Source organism: Saccopteryx bilineata, chromosome 6 (assembly GCF_036850765.1).
Source record: "Saccopteryx bilineata isolate mSacBil1 chromosome 6, mSacBil1_pri_phased_curated, whole genome shotgun sequence".
Taxonomy (NCBI): domain Eukaryota; kingdom Metazoa; phylum Chordata; class Mammalia; order Chiroptera; family Emballonuridae; genus Saccopteryx; species Saccopteryx bilineata.
Genome location: NC_089495.1, coordinates 12,365,752 through 12,384,455, shown reverse-complemented (window position 1 = coordinate 12,384,455; position 18,704 = coordinate 12,365,752). Strand labels below are relative to the sequence as shown.

The following is an 18,704-nucleotide window of genomic DNA, read 5'->3' as shown; positions in this document are numbered from 1 at the left end:
GATGTTTGTAAAACTCCATAGAGACCAGATTGCTTTTTTCTAATTAATGAACTCACTGTATTTTTATCACACTGCCCATGGCTTCCCTGCAGGTTATTTACTGCAGGATCCAGAGGAAGTGGGTGGGGCTGGCAGGGCTGCATTTTAGAGAAGAGGAACCAGAGATTTAGGAAGATATTAAGCGATTGGCCGTTGACCATAGCTAGTGGTGGCCAGCAGACTCTGGGTCTTCTGTCACCTCGACTCGGTAACAATGATGACAATGACAATAATGTAATAGGACACAGTGTTATCACTACACAAGTATTACGTAATGCTCATAATCGAGGAAACAGATGCAATTATTAATACGATTTGAAGATGAAGTTGTCACACAGCTAATAAGTCGCAAAAGGAGAAAGTGAACCAATTCTGACCCTGGAGCCTGTCTTTAACCAACATGCTACATCTCTTCTCTGGAGTCTACTCAGAAAACAGTGGGTCTGGTCTATTAGGTCTCTGGAAACAATCAAGCCACCCTGTTGGTGAGAAACCTTTAAAAAAGGTCATGCTGGCTAAGCACTTGGGCTGTAATGCTGGATTGATCTGGAGTTTAACCCGGACTGGGCACACACCAGCGGTGCAACCCTGGACACAGTGATGTGGCCTTGGGCAAGTTCTACTGTCTCAGTCGGCGTCACAATCTCACAGGGTGGTCATCATTAAGTGAGACAATGTACTAAAACATTATTATTATATGCTTCAAATTATTTCCTTTTTTTTTTAATTTTTTAATTTTTTTTATTTATTTTTTTTTAGTGAGAGGAAGGGAGGCAGAGAGACTCCTATATGGATTCTGACTGGGATCCATCTGGCAAGCCCCCTACTAGGCGATGCTCTGCCCATCTGGGTTGCTGCTCCATTGCTCTGCAACTGAGCTATCTTAGTGCCTGAGGTGAGGCCATGGAGCCATCCTCAGTGCCCGGGGCCAACTCGCTCGAACCAATGGAGCCATGGCTGCGGGAGGAGAAGAGGTGGGGAGCAATGGAGGAAGAACAAAGAAAGAGGGGGAGGGCATGGGGGGTGGAAAAGCAGATAGTCATTTCTCCTGTGTGCCCTGACCAGGAATAGAACCTGAGATTCCCACACACCAGACCCATGCTCTATCAGTGAGCAAACCGGCCAGGGCCTACTTCCTCTTTCAACATCAGCAAGCTGCCTTTTTAAAAGTGTCATCGGTAGGCATGGCGTTCTTATTCTGGCGGTGGGAAAGCGTGTGGTGGCTCCCTGCGTCGAACGCCTGGGGTCGCAGTGTTTCCCCACAGAAAATGTCTGCAAGGGAAGTGCAACTCAAGGGCTAGCTCAGATTTGGCCGACTGCATTTCTGCACGGCCCGCAAAGCAGGTTCTCGTGGCAGTAAAAATGAGATTAAGTCACTGAAGGAAAGGCATTTCCATTTAAATTTCCAAACATGTCTCCCAAATGACACTAGGACCTGTAAGATATTCCATGAGAACAGTGCTTCTTGGTGAAATAACTTTGAAAGATAATCACTATAACCTTCTCATTTTACAAGTAAGCTCAAGTAATAAAGGAACATTTATTCCTTAAGTAGATACAGAAAAAAAAAATACCTTGTGACACTTGCAAACAATTTCTTTCTCTTCAATAGTTGTGTTGATGAGGTAAGAAACATACACGAGGAACATTCTGGACCCCACAGTGCCACAGCGAACATACACTGTTTTTTCCAGCTGCCACAAAGTACAAGCAGTTTAATTCAATCATGATCACAGATTCCCATCTGAAATACATTCTAGGATAATATTCCCACTTTATATAATTTACTGTACTGACTGGCTAAATTCCTGAACCCTTTTTATGGGCTGTTCCTGTCACAGCTAAGGGGTCATTGCTACTCCATCTTTTATCATCATTCCAACTTCTTCCTGTTTGGTTTGGAAACAAAAGTTTTGACTGAAATGTTATTTCACTAAGGTACAAACTCAGTGTTATTTAGTATTATTTAGTTATTTTATCAGGCAACTAATTCTCCTTCCTAGGGTCATTTGTTCTACAATACCTTCTATAAAGACCACGTAAGACACCTTACCCACTTGAATATGTAACATGACATAAAGTGTGCATTAAATCAGTGTTTTAGTCTCAGGAAATGCTATTCACAAGCTCTAAAACTCACTACATATTTAAAACTACAAACTAATAGATGCTCTCTCCAATCACTGTTGACCAATTTTACCTGTTCCCCTGGGTGCAAGTCTCCGACAGGGATGTCAGTGAGTAAAGCCGGGCAGGACTCATCACACAGTTCTGTTCCGTGAAGAGTCACCTGAGTTTTCTGAGTTAAATTGGCATCCTGTCCTAAAAGCATTAACATTGGTGTTTTAAAATACAGAGAATGCAAACATTATCCCAACAATCTACTGCATAAAGAACACTATATCATAATCATAGCTTAAAGAAACGTCCAGAGCTGACACCACTGGTGTTTATTTCATGTTGCATTAATACAGACCAAATGTAAAAGGAATGTTTACCAGGCTTTAAACCAGCAGTGAGCTTCACGTCTCTGATCTGGGTCTTTTCGTGGGACTGAACAGTCACAGCCAAACAGTACATTTCATTCATCAGGGCAGGAGGGTCATGTCGCAGGTGCACCGAAATGTTTGGCACTCTGGAAATGATCCTTTGGGAAAAATACCATAGCTAAGTAGCCGATTGTTTTAAAAAACAAGTTATTCAAACGCAGAATTTAAAATAAACGAGAAGACCTTCCGCACCCCGCCTCACCAGGCCGACTCACATCGTGCTTGCCTGAATTATGACGCTGTCCCAGTGGACCTCATTGTCGGGGAGCCTGGGGCGTCTTCTGAAAGAACGTGAGGCCTGCAAGGCTTCTTGGGAGGAGGCTGCATCTCCTCCTCCTCCCTGCCAGTTTAAAACCACGCACCGTCCTGTCTCCTGGCCCAGAACCAGGTCCACAGAGGTGATCTAAAAGGAGGAGGGCTGTCAGAAACGCCAGCTGGTTCTCGTTTGCCGCCGACCCCTCTCAACAAATGACACAGCTGGTTCTCGTTTGCCGCCGACCCTTCTCAACAAATGACATCGCAGACGGCTGGTCTACGAAGTTCATATAGAGACCCAGGGAGTGACACCTGCAGTTAGTCTTATCCTAGCCATCCATTAGCCGGGACACTGAGTAACAGGATGCTAAGGGCCACCTCCTTTACCTTTACACAGAGACAGCAAGCTGACTTTCTAGCTCAGACACGGACTGTTATTTTGGTGCTGGCATAATACCTGATGTAACTAACAGGTCCTCAACCGGCTGCTGAGGTAGATGCACGGCTGCTCTGATAACTATTAACATACTCATGAGCTAACCCCACCCGGTTTTTCTGAAGACATCTAGGGTCGAGCAGTTGAATTCTGCACTCATTGACTAAACGTTCTTTTCAACTAAATCCATTAACAAATGTACTCACAATAGTATTATTAATTGTAATTTTTACCTCTGACAGACTTCCTTAGGTAACTTGTAAAAAAATGTAAGTAGGGATTTACTTAAAATCATGAAGACTTTTTAAAATGAACGAGCAAAAACTTATGGATATTGGTTAATAATAAATTCAACAGAGTCACAGGAAGTGTTATGGGAATACTGGTAGTGCCTTATGTTTCTATCTTAGAAAAGGTCCCAAGTTCACATTAGCAACCACTCTCATTCAAGCCCAGAGGGCTTGCACTTAATGAGTATTACTACAGCTAGTGACTATTCCAAGCACTTTACATTAACTAGCTCATTTAATGATGAAACATGGAGAGATAAGTACAAGTATCACCCCCATTTTACAGGTGAATAAACTGAGATATCAAGAGGTCAAGGAACTGCCCAGAGTCACAAACTAGTAAACTAGAGACTTGCAATTTAAATCCATGTAGTTTGGCTCCAAATTCATGCTCAATAAAAACACTACTTTCATCATTTATGTCTGAAAGGCATTTTAATTATCTACATTAAATGAATCCTTTAAAATATATATCTTTACTTCTTTCTTTAAAAATATGGAATCAGCAACGTTTAAACATCAAAATGCTATAAATCTTTAGATTGAGTTGTCATTATATAAAACATAATTGCTTACCATATAACATATATTTTATTTAATACCTTAAGGAATTATGTCACCATTAAAAAATAAGGTTGGTCTCATCTACAAATAGGAAATAATGTCTAATCTACACTATTAGGTAAGAAATCTTATGCAGAGTGCACGTTCTCAATGGAAGGAAACCTCCCAATCCATCACGAACAGCCTCCCTCGGACAGTCCAAGCGGCAGGCTTTCATTTTTTACTTAATAATCTTCTATATTATTTACATTTTTTCCTGACATATACATACACTTTGATCCTTTAAAATACCTCAGAAAAAAATTTCATAACTAACCTCAATTTTCTTTCCCACATCTTCAGTTTTTGCAACAAATTTAAATAAAAACTTTCTTGTTTTACCAGGAACTAAGCACATCTTTCCCTGAGTCAAATTTTCTAAAACTTCACTTGCTTTGGATGCTTCTTGGATGACACAGAACTGGTTGTATTCCTGAAAAAGAGGTAAGCAAGGGCCACAGTTTATAAACATCAACTGTCACACGTTTTGCTTACACTAGACACCGAGCGAGCTGGTTAAGTTTGCCTCTACTAAAACAGGAGCGTTCCGAAGTTATTAACAGAAAGAAGTTTTGTATGCAGTGGGAGCCTTGTCCACTCACTGCCCCACAAGACAGAGGCAATTCACCACACAGAGCTTATGTCTAAAAACACTCTCGGAGAGAGAAACAAAGGTCTGCTCTTTGTGGCAGTGGATGCTGTCATCCCCTTTTCTTAAAGACGTGGCTCCTGTGACCCTACAGAATCTCTAGTTTCTCATCCGCCACAACTGCTGCTTCCTGTTCTTCCTTCCTTCAAGGTCGGCCCTTTTTGCTTCTTCTTGTCCCCTGAACTCAGAGGTTCCCGAAGCCTCAGTCGTGGACTTTCAGCGCTTTTCCGTCTATGTTCACCTCTCCGTAGTCTCTCCACGCCCACCCATTCTGCACCTCTGTACTGAGGTTTCCCAGGTAAAAACTTCCAGTTCTGCCCTGTTTCCTTACTGGAGAGCTCACACACAACTGCTGGAGGGTAATTCCACCACCTCTTCCCACGCAGCGCGCCTCCCATGAAGCGCCGCCCCCTGGCGAGCAGCCTGCTCTCACGGGTGAGGAACTGAATGAAGCCTCTCGGTGTAAGTCCGCGGACTCCCCACGCGGGCGGGACACGGCAGAACCTCCGGGAGGTCCCCAGTCCAGCGGACGGATTCTCCCCACGGGAAACCCTTACAGGGACGGTTCACACTCGCGCTCTGATATCCGTTTGTATTCCAGGCCTAGGAGGCCCAACAACTTGCTACTACTTTCCTTGTGACTCGAACGTGAGTTTCATATAACATAACTCTAAAAACTAACTGCTTCAGTTTAATATTTTCATTGCCCTTTAATTATAAAAGCAACCTATGTTCGTTGTTTAAAGGAGAAAAGAACTAGAAGAGTAGGATCTGAGCAGAGCAGAAGCAGGGCCTCTACACTGACCCTAACTCCTCACTGCCAGCGAGCCATGTTTCCTGGTGAGCCAACAGATCACCTGTCCTCGTGGCGCCGACGGTCCAGTAAGGAAAAGCGGGATTTACAAGTCACCACACAGACAAGTGATGGCACAGCTGTGACAAGGACTGGGACAGGCCGTGGAGCCCGGCTGTGTCAACGGGCCATGTGCGCCAGGGAGGTGCCCGAGCAGGTGGGGCTTTAGGGGACAGAAGGTGAGGAAGAGGCAGGTGGGAGAGGGAGCAGCCAACCCGAGCGTGAACAGCCGTACTAACGCTGCCGTCCCAACCCTGGACGATCTTACTGATGTCTGAAATCGTCACCCGCAGAAACGGCACAACGGTAGCTCCCTCGGGTGGGGTGGGTGGGGGAGAGATGTTGGTCAGAGTACAAACTACCAGTTACAAGAAGAGTACGTTCCGGCTGTAACGAACAGCGACAATAATGAACAACACTGTGCTATCACTGAAAGCTGCTAAGAGATTATAATGATCCCAGGTGTCTCCCCACACATCACAAAAGGTTAATTATGTGAGCTGATAGATGTGTTCACTAACCTGACTGTGGTCATCATTCTGCGGTATGCATGCTATCAAATCATCATGCTGTGCACTTTAAATGTATATAATGTTATATGTCCTATCTCAACAAAGCTGTACAAATTAATTAAAAAGTAAATGAAATAAAAAGCTCTGGCCTTTAAAAGCTAGGTCCTGTCCTTGGCTCACCCTACCCCCACTCTCTGTCCCCCAGGAAAGCTCAGGAACCCGGACTTCCTTAACTGTCTCCTGCATCCCTTCCCTCAGCCACAGCCTCTCACCCACATCCTCACACAGGAGGTCAGGGAGGGGCCTCTGAACTGGGTCATAACCACAGTCTCTGACTGCTTTTCACGTTTCTTTCCCTCTATGTTGCTACTGGAATAAATTTTCTTAAAGCTTCTGCTTTAAAATTCTCAAACTAATTAGAAGAAATCCTTGGGTAGTGATTTGAAGTTGAATGAACACAGTAATCTTCAGGAGACCCAGGTGCATCTAAATGTTCCATTATAGGAACACTTCTCAGTTCTCACCAGTCAAAAAAACCCCAACTTTATTAAAACAGATAATATTCTTTACTACCATCCAATAAATAAATAGATAGACAGAACACAAATAAATGAATAAATCTTATGAGACTTCTACTCACTAGCCCGTCTCCGTTTAACCCCTCCGGTTCCTTCAGACCACCGCCCCCTCTCCTACCAGCGCCCCCACCCCCGCCCTCTCCTCTCACAAGGCTCCTGTCCCCACCGGCCACCAGCAGAGCGGGCACTCCTGCTCCCGTTCAGTTTCCACTGCTGGACATGCTCTCCACTCTGGTCTCCACACCTGTCTGAATTGTATATTCCCGCCCGAAACTACCTCCCTTCTCTCTAGCATGCCGACTATCACTGTATTTCTAGCCCACAGCCCACAGTCCAGTTCTCATCTCCTTCTCAGGCCATCTGTCAGTCAGTCCTGGCATTTGCCCCCAGATGCCTATATTTTAATGGGGTTCACATCTGCTCAACATCTTCCGGTTCACCATGACACTAAGGATGTGGTACCTCTCGGTAAGTGCTTGCTGGTTAAAAGGCTCAATATACTTTCTGGGTGGCCAGAAGGTAATTCTCTATTAGGGAGCTTATAACCGAAATAATTGGAATGTAACTGAGTACTTAACTAGACTATCCCACACTACAAAAGTGTTCAAATATGGGAAATGCAGAATGATCCCAATTCTGCAGAAAAAAGTTGCTTCTATATGTGTGCACTGACACTATCCAGACTGTTCAAGTTCATTGTGCTGAGCTCTGGGGACGGGAAGTGGAGAGCACACATTGACACAGTCACCCACCACTCCCATCTCTCCCACCTCAAATACTTTCACATCAAACTTAGAGCTCTAGGGACGGGAAGTGGAGGGCACACATTGACAGTCACCCACCACTTCCATCTCTCCCGCCTCAACTACTTTCACATCAAACTCAGAGCTCTGGGGACGGGAAGTGGAGAGCACACCTTTACACAGTTACCCACCACTCCCATCTCTCCCACCTCAAATACTTTCACACCAAACTTAGACAGTTCAATGATGAAAAACTAACATCCACTCTAGGTTGTAAAACAAACAATTTTGAAAATTATATTCATTCTGACATATCTTATTTGAAATTCAAGTTATATCATTATAAAAATGCATAGACAAAGTTCTTAGATTTCATAAGCATGGAGTGAAAACAAAAATAATAGGAAAAATGTAAAGTTTGAATGACTGATACAGAAGTTGAGAACTATAGACACATTCAATTTTAATTTGTACTACAAAATCATTAAGACCTAAAATTTATGAAGCTCATTTTATCTAATTTAACAGAAGCTAGAACAAGATGCACACATGGGAAGACACATCAAAAGGAAGCATTACCTGATTATTAAAGCTGACGCAGAGCTTAGAAAACCTAATGGGATGTGGACAATCAGCCCTCAGATAAATATCAAACTGCACGGGAACATCGATGTGGAAGCTTGGGGCGTGAAACTTGGCTTTGCATTGTACTGGGAACAAAACAAAAAAGGCCAAGTCACACACTAGCATGCACACTGGCCGCCCCCCTTCACCGCCCCTGAAGCCACGCCCACTATGCAGGAGGGCCACGCCCAGTCTGCAGGAGGACTGCACTACACTGGACCCCCCACCCTGCAGGTGGAGCACACTACACTAGACATTCCTACTGACTCCTGCACTTGAAACACTTCAACAGACATATGGAGCTTGTGTTTCAGACCACAAACCGAATTTATATACAGTTCTAAAACCATCTTTAATTTTAAAAACATAGTTGCTCCTGAAATGCAACTGACAGAATTCTGAAGGAAAAAGAACTATTTTGTTACTTTTGATTTATTTCAATATACCTGCCCTGGTCAGAGAAGCACAAGCTTTCTAAATAAATCTTTTCAAATGAGTTTCAAATAACATCTGAACTACAAATAAATAAATGTAAGGCAAACTATTTAAAATTTTGATCACCAATGGGGTAAAACAAAAAATCAGTTTCCCTATGAAATGACTATACTTTGAAGTCTTTCTTTGACTTTTATAATTATTATTCTGCGCCTATTCATTTGGTAGCAACAAGGATGATTTCCCTGAAACGCTCCTGCAGATGCTGGCTGCCCACCGAATGGCACGAAGTCCTGTACTCCAATTGTGAAGACGTTGCTGCCGGCCAGGGAGACCCGGTCGGCCCACAGCTTCTGAGCAGTTTTCACGGCTAAGGCATCACAGTCAGGTTCCGGGTCAGGACTTTCATTCTGCACCAACACAGAGTGAAAGAGTCGTTCAGCTACTTCTAAAAAGCACCCACGCAGAGATGCAGATCTAGGGATATAGGTATCCCCAGAACTTACTTTACATGAAGAATTCCAACCTACCATTAGAACACTGATGAGATTCTTCTCTATCCGAGATTTCTGGTCATCTTTCAGAGTGGAAGCTAATATGAAGAAAGACGGAAAAGATTTGGAACTGTAAGACACGCAAGTAAGTCCACTACCCCATTTAAGGTACAAAAAAATTGTAGAATAAACACCTCTGCTAAACACAATTCCAGAAAATTGACAGACAGCACAGTTTCTAAAAGTTAGCCCCAACACTTTATATACTTGCATTTAAGTCTATGTGAAAAATTATTTTATTTCCATGTTTTAAAACGGCAGAAAACTTCTGCTTTTCTTAACTATTTTAAGTTCCATAAATGGTACGAACCCCGTCACTTCACAAAGGAACTTGTACATGGTAAAAGTACTACCAAATATCTGAGACAGCTACTCTTCCCACGAGCTTAAACTTGCTAAATAACTCTAAAAATTCAGAATTTTGCTGAAAAAAATAACTCAAGTTACCTCTTCCAAGGAGTTCTAGGGAATAAGTAATGTAGTCTTTTAACTGGGCCATGAGGTAGGAACACTTCAGAGCGGTCGTCAGGATGGACGTGAGCAGCGTCCACCAGGCCTCACTCCGATAGTCACACATCACGTAGTCCAGCAACCTGGGGGGCGGCAGGGTGGGAGCCAGGCTGAGCCAGCTCCCGAGAGAGGGTCTGAGGGTTCTCGGAGAAAAGACAGCGCTCTACTCACTTTACATAAACCTCAGCAAGTCTTTCTGACATAGTTTAAGAGGTATTTTCACAGAAATGTAAGGTGTCCTAAGACTTCGAAAATGATCGTACTAGTAGACAGTACTTGAAAAAAATACCACTGACATGGAGTTTAACAGAAGTAGAAATAAACATGGAAATAACAAATCCTTCAATATAAACTTCTATTCTAATTTTGCTGTAAGGTAACCAGAATACGTGTAACAATAAATAGTAAAGGGGACTCACTTCAAAGCTTTGGTATAATCCTTTGCATAGTAATATTCCTCTCCCATCTGAACCACTATAAAAGGAAAAAGATTTGGTGTACATAACTTAAAATTATTCAAACTTGGAGAAACTGCAGCATGTTATGGATACATACTTAGATGGCTTTTCATTCTAGGACACTTGTACTTCTTAAACTGCGCAACCGCATTGCTCAGAAGACTTATGATTATTTCCTGTTCGAAAAGATTAAGTGTGAAACCTTCCAATTAAAACAATCTCATGCTTTCCCTTAATACTGTAAAAATAGCTGACACTGGAAAAAAACTCACAGAGTGAACAACATTCCTCTCCTTCAGCTGAATGGCGAGAATTCCCACCTTCTCCTTTTCAGGATCAGAAAGGTCAAAACCTGTGTAAGATAAGACACAGCCCATTTTAGAGAGCTTATTTACCATAAAGTCTTCACATGAACATTGATTGTGTACACTCCTTGAATCCTTTCATGTAATGGATTTAAAATTCTCAAACATTCTAGAATTTTAAAGACTGTAAGAGACAGCGTTTCCGCCATGGAAACTTCTCTGTGACCTCTGTTTAAAAGAGAACACCACTGAGCTCACTATTTTTTTCCCAGCTGAAATCAACCGCCTGAAGTATAATACCAACATCATTCTCTACAGAGAATACACTTCTTGGAGATTAAAGTAAATAATTTCTCAACACTTGCTACAGAAATTGCTCAGATTAAATAGGTATACAACGCAAAAACGGTGCAGAGAAATTATTTTTAAGGTGATACAAATTAATGCTGTTTTAAAACATCAACTATATCATTAAAGTCAAATAGAATTAAAATTTTTAAATAGACCAGAGTGGCTTATTAATTGTATCATTTAAGACAACAAACATTTTAATCATACCCACATCTTTAATTTTAAGTTATTCTGAGATGTAGTGATACAAACGAAACAGTCTAAACACTAAAAAACTGAAAATGTTTTGAAAAATGTTTAAAAAGCATACATTTTCCCCTCATCATTTGTTATGCCTAATGCAGCCCATGGAAAAATTATGATAGCAATATTTGCCTTTTGAGGTGGAGAGAAAAAAGAGGAGGGAAAAATTATTTACTTAGTATTCCTTGTCGCCATGACCTCTGTCCATAAAAGTCAAGAACGCCTGTTTGTGTTTCTAAGGGATCAGGATTGGGATACGTTACAGAAGCCTGTAAATTAAAACACAACCCTAAATAAGCGTTTATTAAAACCCAACACAAACCAACTCTCCCTCAATTTTTGAAAGAATAAAAGTGTTCATAAATACAAATACCAAACACATTCAGATATTAAAGTTGTGACTATTTTAACATAAATTAAATTTTCACAAAAATTACTAAGCCAAAATTTAATGTTCAGGTGGCCTCAAAAGAATTAAATTGAATAAATCAACCTGATTCTGACAAATGAGTTCTTGGACAGCAAGTCCTTGAATAATGTCCTTCGTTGTAATATTGATAAAATGCCCCTAGGACTTAACTCTTGTTTATATCAATTCGATTATGGTAAAACTGGTTTCATTATATATCATTTAGCTTGAAGTCATAGAATCTATCAACATTAAGTGAGAACTTACAGAACTAATTTCTTCACATTTTCTTTTTACCAGTAAAAATTGCTACAAATTATGATTGATGTTTATTCTATACATATAAGTAAATTTTTAGTAATGTTATAAAGAGTTTTAGAAAGGCATTATTTTCCTCATTTATCATTGTGTTTAAGTCCTGATATTGGTGGAGGAGGGATACCTTTGGCTCCAAGAATTTACAGATTTATACTGCTTTATTTTTTTTATAACTTTTCTTTTCTGAAACTAAAATATAATACAAGTACATTGTCAAAAACTGCAGAAAACATCCAAAAGAAAAAGGACATTTAAATCACTTATAAACCTACTGCCACTGTTAGCAATATATACATGAGTCTTCCAGACTGTGTATGCAAACATTTATTTGTTATCAACCGGACTAAGTTTTCACCCTGCTTCTTTCACTTATATGTACTCTGTACATTTCACCACATCATTAAATATTCTAAAACACTATTTTTCAGGCTGCCGGTTCTGCACTTAAAAAACTCCCCATAGCTGTTCATCTTGTTATTTCTATTTTACATAACAAAAAATCTGTCAGGACTTTATGAATAATCTTAGTACTTATCTCTTAGGATCTCTCTATCTAGGCTTTCTGAAAATAAAATTCTGAGTCAAAAAATATGCATGATTCGCTTGACCAGGCAGTGGCACAGTGGATAGAGCGTCGGACTGGAATGCGGAGGACCTGTCAGGTTTGAGACCCTGAGGTCGCCAGCTTGAGCGCAGGCTCATCTGGTTTGAGCAAAGCTCACCAGCTTGGACCCAAGGTCACTGGCTTGAGCAAGGGGTTACTTGGTCTGCTGAAGCCCCACGGTCAAGGCACATATGAGAAAGAAATCAATGAACTAAAGTGTTGCAACGAAAAACTAATGATTGATGCTTCTCATCTCTCTCCATTCCTGTCTGTCTGTCCCTATCTATCCCTCTCTCTGACTCTCTCTGTCTCTGTAAAAAAAAAAAAAAAAAAAAGCAAAGAAAAAAAAAGCATGATTCTGAGGCTCCTCAAATTGCTATTTGACAGAAATGTTATTTTACATTCCAGACTATGATATTTGTTAATGCCCATTTCCTTATATCCTTATAAAACCTAGTTTCAAAGTACTGTGTTCAAATTACAATATGCTATAGGAAAGCTAGTCTCTAAATATAATTACGTAAGAGAAAGGCAAAATGAAATGTCATGTTTAAGAAACTATGCAATTAACATTATGTCTCAAACAGATTAAGAGTTTTTAAGAAGGAAAACTCTTAAGAGAAAAGAAGGAAGAGAAAGAAGTCCACAGTTAGCCTCTCTGCTGGGTCAAAATAAAGCACGTGCCTGCAGCATCCTCCAAACTCCTACAGGCATGAGCACAGAAACATACGCTGGACTTCCAGTGTGACACAGACTCAACTGTGGCTTTTATTTTAAAGTCATTTTCTCATGTCTGAATCACTAGCTTATTGACAATCATAACTTAGTTCTTCAAAGAAAATGTTCTTCTTAATTTACAGGTAAAATGGAGTACTCAGGCCAAAATTGAAAATAATTATATTCCTAAGAATATAAAAAAGTGATTATATTCAAAGGATTGGAAAAAATTACCCCTATAAATTAGTTTTATCTTCTTTCAAGAGAAAAGGAATCAAATTCCTACATGCCGGGCCCCACGGGAGCCGGAAACTGACCTCATGGTGACAGAGGGCTCTGGCGAGCTGCTTGCGCTCCTGGGCATAGTACGCGGCCTGCTGGTAATAGAAGCCAGGGTTCTGCGTCTGAATGGCCGTCAGCCCTAACTTAATGGCTTCATCAAACAGGTCTCCAAAAGCCTGGAATCTTAAAGAAAAAAAACCCAATCAAATAAAGAATGCAGAAGCAAGAGGAAAGAAAAAGCTACTTCTGTGAAAACTCATCCCAGAACAATAACCTCAGCAAGCTGTATTAAAATACTGCTACTGATGAACTATAAATTAGTGAGGTTTCTTATGTGAATACTAATACACACTAATTAACTGTAGGTAACATAAATTCTGTATCTAAGTCAACTTTTCTCTGTTCCTAAGCCTTTATACATATACTACCAAACAAGATGTCAGCATAGTTCCCACCACTCAAATACATCCACGTTACTGGGAATAATTTCATTTTAGCCATTTTTAAACATCAGTTTCAAACAGAAAGTTCTCGGTCAGTAAGAATTTTGTTTCATTCACTGCTCTATTCTCAGTATCCTGACACACATGGAAGAAACTCAATTATTATGTTGAATGAAAGAGATAGTACCATCAATTAATGGATTTTCATTAAGCAATTGGATGAATCAATATTTACAGGTATTGGAAACATATTTTTATGAAAGATCATTAAAAACCTACTTAGTGACAAAAATCTTATTCAATTTAGATTCAATGTTCATGCTAATTCCACCCTCCAAATCCCATTTGTAAAAACTAGATGCTAAAGGAACAATTCACAACATACTGTTTAGACATCCAGGCAGCATGTTCAAAAGACAGCTCCGCACTCCCGATTTTTTTCTTGCAGAAGTCTATGTGTTTTCGGAACTGAGAAATTGCATCCAGTGGGGTATTGTGCTGAAAGCACAGCCTACAGATCTGCAAAATGTAAAACCAACCCCAAAAGAGAAAAGAAAATCAAAATCTAAAGGTGTATTCACTTAAAAATGTGTAATCTTCGAGACCAGCTTTAAAAAGACTACGACGCTCCCTTCTCTGAAGTTCTCTGCGATGCAGCGATTCTCTATCAGAATGGTTGTGCTAAAACCAGAGATTTTGCCCTTTTGATAAGTGAAATAAAAATGATAAAAATGAAATAAAACTATTCAGTATTGTACAAAGTCTATTCTGTACCTCAGACAAAGAATTTTAATAGTATAAAAACAGAATGAAAATAAATACCCACTGAAGAACATAAAGACGGAGAAAAATGAAATAGCAACAGCAGGTCACTAAGAAAGAACAGACTAACTTTCAGTTTCAGACTGTCAGAAAAGTCAAGATTTTCTGCAGCACATTTACAGCACAGTAGCCTCCACATCAAACAAGGATCACAAAAATTCTTGACAACTTCTGGTGGGGGATTCTATTTAAAAAAAGTAATGATCTATGTGTATTAGAAGAAACAAAACCTAAAGTTATTTCCATATATTTATTACCAGTCTTAATTTCATTTTTTTAGGTATAAAGAAATACTGTCCTTGAAAAGTTAAGCCTCTCATCTATCCAATCCCCCTACAGGCAACCAGCTCCCAGAATAGGTTTCACGACACATTCCATGCACAGGCGATGATGTGTCTGTCATTTATATACAAACTTATTTTTACACAAATAGCATCACACTAACTATGCTGCTTTGTGCCTTACTTTTTTCACCTAACACTGTATCTTAAATCTCATTCCATATCAACAATGAAGTTGCCTCATTCTTAATAGTTGTATAATAACCCACTGTTTGCAGTTATAATTTATGTTAACCGGTCACTTATTTCTGGGTGGTTTCCAATCTTTTCCTATCACCAGGTGCAATAAATGTCCTCATATGTGTGATCTGCAATTTTAGCACACATATCAGATAAATTTCCTGAAATGGAATTGCGAGGTCAAAGGGACATCCACTTTAAATTTTTAGTCATTGCAAAAATTATCTCTATAGAAGCTGGACCAATTTCTACATTTACAAAAACAATGAATTAAAGTATCCATCTGCCCTCACATGACCAACCCAGTGCCAGCCATCTTTAGAATACTGAATGTGGCAAGATTAAAAGCAAAACAAACAGCCCTCTCTTGCCTTCTGGGGGCATCGATTTCCACCATGTATAACCCTAAAATGTGTGAATAGCATGTATAAAGTGTCCACAAAGGTGAACAGACACCTTTCCTACGGCTCTGCCATTAAACCGCGGCAGCCTTACACGGTTCTATGGTGCACCTTTTACATTTCAGTAATAGAAGTAGTTTCTTGTCACTTCCTGCTCCCACTTAAAACCCAACAGAAGACCCTCCCCCCAGAGGAGTTCTGCAGCAGTAAAACTGCTCTGAGAACTCGGACACTCATTAGCTCGAAACCCAGCAGTCCACTCCGCTGCTACGCACCAGGTGCCCTCGAGCTGCAGGACATAAAAGAGGTGCGTAATTCAGCAAATCTTTTCCAGAGCAAGTAACTGTTTTTAATTTTCAAATTTGAAAAAGATACTCTGAAACAGACAAATTTTGTTTATTTGGAATTAAAGCTATTACCTTGTAGTTTATAAATCCTGCCATAGTCTTAATTTCCAGAATATTAGTCTCATGGGCTCTCAACTCATGGACAAGGTTATAGGCAGTCCTATAATTCCTAAGAGGAACATGAAGAAGGTCGTTAATTACGTATAAGTTCATTTTAAGAAAAGATTCCTAATAATAAAATTATTAAAAATAACAGCGACAATGCTGAGTCAGCATTTCTGGGCACTGACAGCTCAATAACATATACAGGTTAATTTCTGAGTTCCTGAAAAGTGGTATATTGGTTAATCATGTGCAAGAAGATGCAATGACTTTTCACTAAGAACCAGATCACCATATGCACACTGTTCTGTCATCAACATCTGTCAATAACTGATAGAAAATAAGTTGAAAAACAAAAGTAAAGTGGACAGTGGTCCAGAGTTACATTTAAAAATTCGTGTTGTTAAACAGGAAGTATTTCTTAAAAGCATCATCACGAGCTTTGCAAACAAACAGGAACTGTATTAGGAAAGAAGGTGCTATCAAGACAGCATAGGTCAATGGCTCCTAAACCCAAGTCTGTGCTCGAGTTCAGTGGCCATCGCCGGTCTGGGCACAAGCTGCAGAGGGGAAGTGTCCCGCGGCTGGGGCTCAGGGAGAGAGAATCGTAGGAGAAGGGTGCCGGGCAGGAGGAGGCCTCCCTGAACATGAATGAAGGAGGAAATCTCAACAGTCTTCTCCAAAGAAAACGGTGCTCCTAACTTCACCGGGTGAAAATTTTCTTTCCAGAATTGTTTTTGAACAGAACGAAAATGGAAGGTTTCTAACTACTACCACAGATTAAAAATGAAATACAGTAAAGCCAGCTGTAATTATCTGAAGTTGTTCTATAATTATCCGAAGTTGCTGAGATTTGGAGAACACAATTTGGTACTTAGCCCTTCAGTAACAACACACACAAAAAGAGGTTTCTGCAATATTGCTCTGAATGACAGACATATTTTTATTTGTTTCTCTATTTTTCTTCCTGTACACTTAGCCTGTCCTCAACTTGAGGCTACACTGCTGTTTTTTATCCCTTGTTACACTGCCACCGCCAGTCTTCAAACACTGAGCTAAAGCTAGAGAGAGATCATGTTTTATTAAAATGCAGCAAAGGATTAAAATGTTTAACTGTCACCAAGACAGCCGTACCTACACATCAAAGCTCTCAGCAGAGCCTCTGAATGAAAAATGATGCTTTCTGACAAGCACTATAAACAAATATAGTTAAAATAAAACCATACTTGAGTTGAATAAATGCACTCTACACATTACATTCATAGTCTGATTTAGATCATGTTTAATGTATACTTAATTTTGGAAATCAGTTTCAACACAAGCATTTTACTGAATAGACAAATAAGGAATAGAAAGTGGGAAAATTTAATATTATGTTTATTTAGATCATGTCATTTAATTAAAGTAGACCACAAAACCTTATAACACTATAAAATTTACTTCCAATAAAAGGATGTTTTTAAATCTAAAAAAATACTAGACTCCATTCATCTCCAGACAAGCTACAGTAAAAACTATATACCTAAATCTACACCAACATAAACATTTTAAAATTAGTTTGGATATAATTCAGAAATTGGCATTAATATGTTATTGTTAACATAAAGAAAAATTTCAGTTTGACAACTGTTAAAAACTTACTTCAGAGCATTCTGGGTATCTTGTTTGAGTTCACTGAAGAAAGCTATTTTGAACTGATGTCTAACAAATAAAAGCTGAAAAAGAAAATTAAAATCATCACTATCACACATTCTCTTAAAAATATGAAAATATGAATAATTTTTATTAACAAGAGACATAAGGATATAAGAAAAATATTCAAAATTGAAGTTCAAGACTCATTCCAACAAATACGTGTAGTTAAGAAGGCTACAGCCTGACCAGGCGGTGGTGCAGTGGACAGAGCGTCGGACTGGGATGTGGAGGACCCAGGTTTGAGACCCTGAGGTCGCCAGCTTGAGCGCCGGCTCATCTGGTTTAAGCAAAGCTCACCAGCTTGGACCCAAGGTCACTGGCTTGAGCAAGAAGTTACTCAGTCTGCTGTAGCCCCATGGTCAAGGCACATATGAGAAAGCAATCAAGGGACAACAAAGGTGTCACAACAAAAAACTAATGATTGATGCTTCTCATCTCTCTCCATTCCTGTCTGTCTGTCCCTATCTATCCCTCTCTCTGACTCTCTCTCTGTCTCTGTAAAAAAAAAAAAAAAAAAGAAGGCTATAAAGCCCTGGCCAGGTAGGTCAGTAGATAAAGTGTCACCCTGGAATGCCCGAGGTTGACGGTTTGACCCTGGCCAGGGCACATACGAGAAGTACTCTATGAGAGCACACCAGATAGAACAAATGGGTGAACAACAAGATGATGCCTCACTCTCTCTCTCCCTTCCTCCTCCTCTCTCCCTCAAATCAATAGAACAATAATAAATAAATAAAGGCTATAAAATCTACCTTAAAAAACTCTAAGGGCAAAGGATACAAAAACTCATTAGCTTTTAAATGTTTTAAAAGTACTGAAGCCATTTAAAAACATTAAAGTATTAAAGACATTCACCGGCTCCCTCAAATTAGTCGGCAATGATTATCTGCCCTACAATGCGTCTATTATTTCCTTCAGGAAAAACCACGTACCTGGTGTGTTGTTTTATTCAAAAATTCTTTATGAGATTTCACTCTTCTGATCTCCGTGTAGTAGTAAGTCTGTGCATGTTCATAAAAGGCGTTTTCTAATCTATTGTTTTTAAAGTAAAAACAA

At 39.9% G+C, this 18,704-nt stretch overlaps 1 protein-coding gene across 1 annotated transcript in view; it reads right to left on the bottom strand.

The window, feature by feature from the left end:
- TRAPPC11 (trafficking protein particle complex subunit 11) overlaps positions 1–18,704 on the bottom strand; it is a 42,258-nt gene that overhangs the window by 13,079 nt on the left and 10,475 nt on the right. Inside the window, exons 6-23 of the mRNA XM_066235342.1 lie at positions 18,581–18,680; positions 17,595–17,668; positions 15,924–16,020; positions 14,146–14,279; positions 13,353–13,500; positions 11,163–11,256; positions 10,361–10,440; positions 10,186–10,264; positions 10,050–10,104; positions 9,568–9,713; positions 9,097–9,158; positions 8,844–8,976; positions 8,087–8,217; positions 4,450–4,605; positions 2,804–2,991; positions 2,538–2,686; positions 2,240–2,361; positions 1,614–1,733 (exon numbers count right to left, since the gene is read on the bottom strand). Coding sequence (XP_066091439.1) covers positions 1,614–1,733; positions 2,240–2,361; positions 2,538–2,686; positions 2,804–2,991; positions 4,450–4,605; positions 8,087–8,217; positions 8,844–8,976; positions 9,097–9,158; positions 9,568–9,713; positions 10,050–10,104; positions 10,186–10,264; positions 10,361–10,440; positions 11,163–11,256; positions 13,353–13,500; positions 14,146–14,279; positions 15,924–16,020; positions 17,595–17,668; positions 18,581–18,680 — 2,068 coding nt within the window. The remainder of the gene's footprint in view (positions 1–1,613; positions 1,734–2,239; positions 2,362–2,537; positions 2,687–2,803; positions 2,992–4,449; positions 4,606–8,086; positions 8,218–8,843; positions 8,977–9,096; positions 9,159–9,567; positions 9,714–10,049; positions 10,105–10,185; positions 10,265–10,360; positions 10,441–11,162; positions 11,257–13,352; positions 13,501–14,145; positions 14,280–15,923; positions 16,021–17,594; positions 17,669–18,580; positions 18,681–18,704) is intronic.